Source organism: Alligator sinensis, unplaced genomic scaffold, assembly GCF_000455745.1.
Source record: "Alligator sinensis unplaced genomic scaffold, ASM45574v1 scaffold343_1, whole genome shotgun sequence".
NCBI classification, from domain to species: Eukaryota; Metazoa; Chordata; order Crocodylia; family Alligatoridae; genus Alligator; species Alligator sinensis.
The window spans coordinates 335,408-344,857 of NW_005841947.1; the positions used below are offsets into that span (position 1 = coordinate 335,408).

General features: G+C 48.8%; 1 protein-coding gene across 1 annotated transcript in view; it reads right to left on the bottom strand.

Moving 5' to 3' along the window:
- Positions 1-828: 828 nt before the first annotated feature.
- Positions 829-9,450, bottom strand: part of LOC102388249 (cell surface glycoprotein CD200 receptor 1-B-like) — a 25,133-nt gene continuing 16,511 nt past the window's right edge. Inside the window, exons 3-6 of the mRNA XM_014518272.2 lie at positions 7,664-7,972; positions 4,298-4,546; positions 3,468-3,570; positions 829-1,010 (exon numbers count right to left, since the gene is read on the bottom strand). Of these exons, the coding sequence (XP_014373758.2) occupies positions 941-1,010; positions 3,468-3,570; positions 4,298-4,546; positions 7,664-7,972 (731 nt within the window). The 3' untranslated portion in view covers positions 829-940. The remainder of the gene's footprint in view (positions 1,011-3,467; positions 3,571-4,297; positions 4,547-7,663; positions 7,973-9,450) is intronic.

Consider the following 9,450-nt stretch of genomic DNA (forward strand, 5'->3'; position numbering starts at 1 on the left):
AGAGGGCGCCATTGAGGGGGTCATTCTTCACTGCCTTATATCCCTCTCTGCCAGACTTTGGCGACTCCCCAGTTCTTGGGCTTACCCAGTTCAGGGGTCATTGACTTCACGGGATGTCCCCCTTGGTGGCTGCTGGATGGCAGCTGTCAGCCCCAGGGGTCACATCTGTGAGTATGTGCAGTCTTAGGAGTCTGTTGATGAATTCTGATAAATTCACTGCCATGACGAATAGGGCTCTGGAAGTGGTTGATCTGGGGGTATTTCAGCCCCAAGAGTTGGTCTCCAGCATTGATTAGTTCAAACCAGGGCTTCTGTACTTTTAACAGTGAAGTTTCAGGGATTCCTAGCTCTGTATTGATTCTTTCCTCTCATCAGTCTGTGGTTTCCTGGTGTTAATTGCCGCTCATTAAAATACACATTCAATTATTGATTCATTCACTCATTCGGGGGGCCAGCCTGATACAGGGAGGCAGCAGTTCAATTACTGCCCTTGCTAACATTGTTACAGTGTACTTACTTACTGTTACAGTTGAGTTACTTCTGTAAATAGAACACATTCAGTTATAAGGTAAAGAGTATAAAATATAAACTACAAGAGTATAAAACACAAGAGGTGCAAATGCCATAGATACAAAATGCACACATACAAAATGTAAAACACAATTCCTTATACCAAAATACCCAAATCATTTTATATCTTATAGTGAAAAAGGAAAAGGGGAAAGAAAAAAAAAAGGGAGGAAGGAAGAAAAGGTAGAAGAAGAGAAGAGACATATCCAAAGAGGGGAAAGCAAATGCAGGCAAGAGGCCTTTGCTATCTATGGCCAGAGGGGAATATATGATGGAAGGGGGGCTTCTTGTCACACCGGGGGGGAGAGCAGGCAGAAAAGGGTGCTTTCTGTTACACTCTTCACAGACCATAATTTGGTGACATCTTGGTTTATATTGCTGTTTCTGCTGAAGTGCTGTCTGGAGGACCAGTTGCCAGAGTTTGGGATCTGTGACAAAACCTGTGGGAAGGGAAAACAACAGAATATTAGACGTTCCATCTTCTGCCTTAGGTTAGGCAGGTGAGCTCTCCTGCTGGGGACCAGGGGACACCGGCTTTTCAGAACTTCTCTATTCTGCAAATACCAAGTCCAGAGGTGTAACTAGCAATTGTGGCACTCTGGGCACAGCATGCAGCAGGGCAATGTCAAGCACTGCCCATTTTCCTTTGGCAGCCCTTCTGGCTTTTAGTCTAAATAGGTGCCACGGGCTCTTGCCCTGTTCACTCTGCCCTAGTAACACTATGGAGTTGTACTGCTGTCCCAAGGACAACTAAAGGCCTTCTCAGATCCTCCATTACTATCACACTTGCATCTCTTGTCTCTGCATTTCTGGTCTCATGATCCTGCAATTGTGGAGCCACTGCTCACAGCTGAGGGAGTGCCTAGCACTGGAGGAGAGCAGAACAGTGGAATTTGTCCTGGGCCACCAGGTCAGCTTGTCTAGTGGATAGAGCTGGGCGTGGAGTGGTGGTTAAAAGGTCAGAGTCAGAAACCACAAGTCAGGACCCAAAATGCCAAGCCAGGGTCAGGAGCTGGGAATCAGAAACCTAATTACCAAGTCCAAAGGATAATCCACAAGGCAAAAGTCCAAGAATAAGACATACTGGGGTCAGGAGTCAGGAAGCAGATTTTCAGGGAGAATCCAGAAGCTGAAATCTAGATGCAAGCTGAAGGGAGGTTCATGAACCAAGGAAGTGAGAGATGTTGCTGGGGCAGAAGCTGCTCAGAGACTGAAGGCCAGTGTGTTCTGCAGCAAGGCTGGGGTGCTGGAGGAGCTCCTCAAATGCAACTCCAGAACAAGCCTGCAGGAAGGGGCTAGAGGTCAGCTAGCCTTGAATAATAGTATCTGGTCAGTGCCCTTAACAAGGGCTGCAGGGTAGGAGCCAGCCTGAGCCTTACAGAGCTGACCCAGGCTGCAGGACAGGAGCCATATAGAGTTAAGGCCCACTGAAAGGTTAAGAACAAATCCCCTTGTGAGGGAAGAGGAGATGGTCATGAAGTGAAGTACTAGGAGCTCGGACAAAGGGGTAAGAGGAGATGGAAGAGGTTCCCTCCTGGTGCAGTTTCCTTGGGCAAAATATGGTATTCTTTGCAGTTCTATCCTGCAGCTGCATCCCTCAGGGTCACTCCATGAAGGCCTGAATGGTCCGAAGTCCAGCTCTATCGAGGGAGGTTCCTCACACAATGCAACATCGATGGTTCTGTTGCCCGATTCTCTTTACTGCCCTTCTACCAGGTAGCCCCGTTCAGCCCTCTGCAACTAGGAGATGCCTACTGGGCAGAGAAGCTGACCCCCTGCCTAGTGGCTCAATGGAGCTGATTGACTGACAGATCCTGTCATATGTAGATGACAGCTTTACTCTGCTGGCTCTCCATCCTCACAGGAAGAAGATCCCCTGGGTGCAAGAGGTAGGGAACTTAACAATCCTGTACTCCTTTCCTCCAGAAGTGTTGCACTCACCGAAATACAGAATCCCTCCCTTTGCTGTACCTGCCACATGCTCAGATGGCACTGATTGGCATGGTATCCTTGTATGATACTGTCATGCCCTGTAATGTTGTAAAGTGAACTACAGCTCCTGGGAGCCCCAAGGCATCTTGGAGAAAGAACTGTAGCAGGCACTACAACTCCCAGAATGCTACAGAAGAAAGGAGGAAGCAAAAGGAGCAGCCTGGGGGTGCAGAACAACATGGCAGGAAGAGAGGCAGGTGGCATGAGAGCAGGAAGCAGCTAGGACTGCAAGATGTTGCAGTGGGGCTCAGACATGGAGCCTGGACAGATGGCATATAGATGTTTTGGGACCAGAGACAAGTTTGGAGTCTCTCTGGAGTCATGGAGGGGATTCAACTAGCTCAGGTGTTTCCCTATCTGTTACCTGTTATCTGTTCTTGAGTGATTTCACCATAGTGACACTGTTTTTTTATCTGTCATATGCATCCTAAGTGTATGTACCCTAGCATTTATTTACCAGTACTTCTCCCAATCTCCTTAGCCCATTGGCTTGTGACCCTGATCCCCAACATCCTAATACAATAAAAGGCTGTCTGTCTGTCTGTAATGCTTTTGCCCAACTGTGCATGCACCACTGAGAGGTGGCATTTGGCTGCACGGGCTGGGCTGTGGGGGCCCCAGTTTGCACCACTCTCAGTGAAGTGTGTGGCAGTGGGAAACATGCCCTGGCCCCCCAAGCAGTGGGGCTTCCCCCACCCACCTCCCTGCCTCAGGCAGCAGTGGCTGGGGAATGCAGGGCTTGGTCCATCATTCTTGGCAGGTAATTTGCTAGTCCCTATATGAAAGTGGAAACCTCCCTTGGTGGTTCTCTGTGCTGGCTCCTTAGGTTGCAGGGTTTGTTACAATACCATTGGCATAATATCAGATCTAGACAAATTGATTCACTAATGCTATACGATACATACCGGCCATCATAGGGCAGACACAGTTCAATGAAAGCCAAAACGAGCAGCAAGCTCAGGAGACCAGAAAGAATTAAGATCCACCGAAGACAAAAATGACTCCTTTCTAAACAGGGAGAGTTGCTATTTCAGTTACGCTTCCTCACTGATCACTTCTTTTGTTCCATCCATCAGAGGAGCACGGGCTGCTTTTCACTTCAATTTAAAAACATTCATAGGATCATGGAGAAATTGCAGCCTGCTTCTACAACAACATCAGAATTGGCAGAGTCATCAGACCAAAGGTCCTAGATCCAAGCCTGTATCCTGTGACAGTGGCAAATCCTGGCTGCCTTAGTGGAAATGTATAAGGAACGAGGCATGCAAACAATGATCCCATCCTAGTCCTCCCACTCAGACACTAACAGTGATAAATGTAAAGAACCATCCCTCTTTTTCCTAATGGGAAACTAAGGCATACAGGTTTGTTTCCAAGCTCATGCATGGAGTTTGCAGCAGAGCCAGAAATAGAGCCCAAATCTCCCCATGCCCAAGCAGCTGGGCCACATGGAAACTGGTGAAAGGCTTAATAGCCAGTTAACTGTCCCCTACGGGCCCTGTCTGCCAGGCTAGACATTGCTGTGGTAAGAGCACAGGGAAAGGTCCCTGTGTCAGTCTGGACTTTTATAGTGGGTTTCTGTAGCTTTATCAGATTTCACTATCCAAATAGTTTACAGCTCTCAGTCCCTGTGGCAGCCTGACCAGTATCACTAATGATTCCCTGCGCAGAGGAGCACACATATTCAGCAGTTATGAGTGCAGACTAAACAGAGGAAAGTAATACTCACTCTTACCTGAGTGGCAGTCTATGGATTGGCTCCAGTTTCCCGTTGGATGAGAGATAGAGCAAGTTACTTGACTGTCTCTGGTGGGGTTAGCTACATATTTACTGAGAACAGTCACTGTCCCACTGGGGTGAGATTCATTCTTACCACTGTGATGGATTTCTGGGACCCATGACATTTGTGCAGCTGGTTTCCCTGCAGCTGCTTTGCACACCACACTGCCATTGTTGTCACAATTCAGGGTAACCTTGGGAGGGACTGCAAGGCATGAGAAAAGAGAAAGATTTGGTTTGATGCACTTAACATGGTGCCCTCCTCATTTCTACCCAGAGAAGCCAAGCATAGTGACAGGAATGGGAATGAAGGTAGTGTGGCAGTGAACACTCCTTGCAGTCCCCTTTTGATTTTCTCTGCTTGTACCTTCACTTGCCATGCCTTTGCTTGCCACCAAGTATAATAAAAAAGTCTTGAGATAACTTAGTGTCTGGGGAGGTTGCCTTAGTATCTTAAAAGGGAGCCTGGTGTATCAGACCAGTCTTGGCCTCTGGTGCTTCCTTTATCTCCTCTTCTTACTAAGTCTCCTGCCTCTCCTAGTTTCTGTTCCTTAGGTCCCTGACCCTGGCTCTGGCACTGGGTCCTGCAACCTCTGCCTGGCCCTCTCCAGGTTAAACATTGCAGTGTGCTCTTCTGAACTCTGCTGCATGGCCTCCAAACTACCCCTTTCAGCTGCTCCTCTAGTTTTTATTAGTACATTTTTAACAGAAATACAATCACCCCTGAGTGAACAGAACCAGGCATTCACCAAAATCTCATCCTGCCAGGTACACTCACAAATAAGGAGAGGCTCCCCCACCCCTACTAGCATCTTTACCTCCCCTTGTAGATACCGGTTCCCTGCTCTACTCCAGAGTTTTCCTTTCCCAAATACTCAGACACAGCACAGGGATTTCCCATTATCTAATCTAGAGCCTCTGCAAGAGGCAAGTCTGCAGTCCTAAGTCAGCTGCTTCTCCTTAAGCAGCCTCTGTATCTGCCTGCAGCCTTCAGCTCGCTCCTGGCCTGTGACACAATCTTTGTAAAGCCTATTGCTAGGCAGCTCGTTCCCCCTGGAACTGGGCAGACCTCCTGCTCTAGCCGCTACCTGCCCAGGACTGCTTACTGCTACAGGTACCAATCTTTCCTGCCTTTGTGGCAGCATCATTCTCTGCTGGTTTTAGGGAGCTGAGCTTCCTGGTCCCTGCAGCCTTGCCCCTCCACACCACAAAAGTCCTGTTCTTAGTAGCCTTAAGGGTTTTTCTTACCTTCCAATCCTTCCTCAGTAACAAGGCTGGGTTCCCTGTTGTACAGTCACACCAGGAATAGAGACAGTTCAGGGATAAAGTGCAAATCAGGAAACCAGCTGACCGGAGGAAGGCTGGGAGCCAGTCAGTAAAGGTGCTTTCCTGTGAGCTTTGCCTTAAATTGTTTTGCCTGATCAAGTATTCAGCCTCCCCCCAGAAAGTGAATGCTTGGGACCAGATGTCAAGGCCTCTGACTTGTCAGACCCAGCTGGGCCGAGCTCTTGAGCTTCCACACCTAGTCTTGCACCCAGCCTAATGCGACTGCCCCAGTTCCCTGTAACAGGACTGGCTGCTGAGTGCACCACTCGACCTTTCTAAGCATACCTGCAGCCTTGACAACAGCAGCCTCCATCTCTTTTGGCAACCCTCAGGTTCATTGCTGTCCCTGGTTGTCTTGACTCCTGACTCAGCCTTGCTTTTCCTGACCCTGATCTTGGATCTTCCCTGAAAATCTTCACGGGCTCTTTGATTCCCCTGGCTGCTGACTTGACTTCAGCTCTCCCTGACCCTGCTCTTTCATCTTTCCTTGAACTCTGAACCCAGCTCTCCGATTCCCCCGGCTTCTAACTTCCTCTTGCACGCTGAACTACATCCCTCAGATCCCTGCTTCACTGAACCAGACTCAGACCTGATGCCCCGGTAACCTGCACCCCCACCCGTCTGACCTCCTAGTTTCCCTTCAGGTCCTATGTGCAGGCCCAGCTGTCTATGTCCTGGCTGAACCCTCACACAAGAAGCGTATCCGTACATACAGCCTCCAGGCTTTACTCTGCCTCCTTTGGGGAAACAATTTGGTTTGCCAAATGTGTCTGCTTCTTCCTAGCCAACTCCACATTCCAAGCTATCTCACTGGATTATTCTGATCTCAAGTTGGGCGCTTGTATATGTGAGTGGGGTTTAGTCCTCAGGGTTTTATTCCATGCCCTCTAAGTTGAAACAGTGGGTTTTTAATTGAAACCTACCTTTTCAATTTTGCTGTGAAGTTATGGCAAGAGGCCCAATCCTTTTTTTTTTTTTCTTTCCAGAGTCAGAGACTGCCCATGGCTGGAGGGCAGGCTGCCAACAGACTGAACTGCTCCTGAGCTGTGGGGGGCTCTGGTCCTTCCCTCCAAGGTAGCAGTGCCCTCTGGGGCTGCCCAGATGGGCTGCTAGCAAGCTGGATGCTGCCCCTGCTCAGAGGCAGCACCTAGCCTGATCCAATTCTGCCCCAAGCCGGGGCAGCACCCGGCCCGCTAGCAGGTCCGTCAGGTGGCCTCAGAGGGTGTTACCACCACAGAGGGAAAGACTGGAGTCCCCAACAGGTCAGGGGCCACTTGGCCCTCCAACAGCTTGCCCTTTGGCCACAGTAGAGGTGGGCAAACTCCGCCAAAAAAAAAGAAACGTTTTCTGCAGGAATGAAAGTGTTTAAGTGAGTGTCCAGGTGGAATTGGCTTCTTCTTAAAAATAAGAAAAAAGGCAGCTGTGAAAAGAACTACCCCATCAGCCCAAACTACATCTTTGGCCCTGGATGGATTTTCTGCTTCCTCATCTCTCCTTTGTGTACCCATCAGTCTCAGTGCTAGCTGCGGAGTCGCATCTGCTGTGAACAGAAGGCTTCAGTTACTAGAACTGTTGCTCTGGCACCTTTCCTTAACCTTGGTTTAACCTAATGAAAATTACTTTTGGGATGCATGGCTGGGTAAGGGGATAATTGTGTAGAGGTCCCCTCTAACAAAGCGGGGTCTTTATACCCAATAGAAAACTTGCTCAAGCCTGCCTGTTCCTTCCAGCCCAAGAGTGAGGCTCCACTGCTGCAAGGGGTAGCAGAAAGGAAAGGAGGCTGAAGAGAGGGAAAGGAGAAGGTAGGGGTAGAGACAGAGGGCATTAATCGCAGGAATCAGAGATCAAAATGTGACTGGGCTTATCCCAGTCAGATCTTTCTGTGGGGCACACTCCAAGCCTGCATTCTCATCCTCATATGGGGAGAGGAGCTCGGTGTGTCAGTCCTGGGTCTGATCATTTAGCCCACTGAAGAACAGTACAAGGTGTTTCCTACCTAACACAGTCAGATGGTAGCATCGGTCGAAGTTCCCATCACTGCTTACGATTTCACAGATGTAAAGGCCCTCATCAGTGAGTTCCACTGATGAAAGCTGAAGGGTAAAATTCTGCTCTGGTTCAGGCTTCCAGTTCAGTCTCTCAATGCAGGCTGTTCTGCCCACCGTGTGTGTATCTTCCCTGTAGTATAGGCTGCAGTGAGCTCCCTTCCGTGGTCGTATCTTCCAAGTTACTGTTACCAGACTCTCCCATGAAGGGCTAGGACAGGTCAGCAGAACCCTGCTACCAGCAGACCCGCTGATGTTTTCTGAAGAAGGCACAGGGAGAGGAAGACACTTGAGAAGTCACCTAGGAAATTATTCAAGGCCTTAGAACAATGGCCTGTAATGCACTGCACTACTTTATTCGGACCTTCTTCAGATCCTAGAGCCATTCCATGTATTTATAGCTTCAAACAGCGACTGCTAAGTTAGTGTGTCTGTGCCCCCAGTCTGTAGGATTATCCCCTGCTCCATACAATCTTCCCCCGACTGCAGCCACAGTTCCAAGTTTCAGGAGGTGAGCCATAGTGGGGAGTGGAGCCTGGCTGACCCTGTGGGCACAGCTGTGCTGTAGGAGCTCCTGGGGTAACTTCTAATTTTCTTCTGGCTTTGGCAGCAATTGTGATGAAAAATGGTGCTGAGGAGACCGCAGCCTTAGCCATGAGCCTGTTCTAGACTGCAGCCATTTCTGGCCTTTTGCTGCTGCTGTGCCATCCATAGTTGGAGCTTTGGTTTAATAGCTGAAAGCTCTGCAGTATCAGATAGGCTTTGCATAAGGTATATACCCTGGTCTACAGTTCATAAAATTACCAGCATGAATATGGCATTATATGGTTTATATTTGTTGTACCTATGCTGGTATAAGCCTGAGTGTAGACCGAGTTCCTCTGCCATAAGCATCTAACATATCGAGTCCCATGTGTTCAATATATTTGCCCCATCCCAGTAGGCCAAATTATGACCTGCTACACTAGAATAAACATGAACCAACTCATTTAATATTAGCTGAGTTAGGCCAGAATTAAAAGAGCAAGAAGACCTAGGTTGGCCAGATGCCAGGAAAAGGGAAGCAGTCACGGCCCACAACTTCAATTTCTGCTTCCTCATCTCAAAAATAAATTTAAAAAATATAAAAAATAAACACAGAAAGAGTGGTTGAGCTTAATAAAGAACATAAATACACTTTCTTAAAATCTATGTGGTAGTATCCTGATTAGGGATGCAGAGGGATCTGTGCACAGGGTGGGGAGCCTGGACCTCTTGACAGGAAATAAACCTCAGTCAACAGGACCCCAGGCTCATTTGGGGCAGATGGCAATCCGTGGGTTGCCAGGTGTTGTGGGAGCTGTGCGGCCCCTACATGTGGTGACCAGATGGCTGTGTGCTCTGCCACATGCCCCCAAGATCTCTGCAGCTTTTCAACCCAGGCCCAGAAAACAGCATTCTCAATTTCACGTCCCTGCCAGAGATCTTGCTTCTCCACCCCAACTCCTCTACTGCTAGAGTTTAGAATTGATTATGGTTGTGTCAGATGGTTTGGATAGGGATGATCCTGCCTCAGGCAGGGGGTGGGACTAAATGACCTCTGGAGGGCCCTTCCAGCCTTACTTCTCTATGACTCTATGCATCCCACTGCAAATGAGCATGGAACGCCACCATCCAGTGTCTGTAGCAGGGAAGGCAAATTCACATTGAGGCTTTGCTTCCACCCATATGGACTCTAGTCTGTGTAGGGGACAGGTGT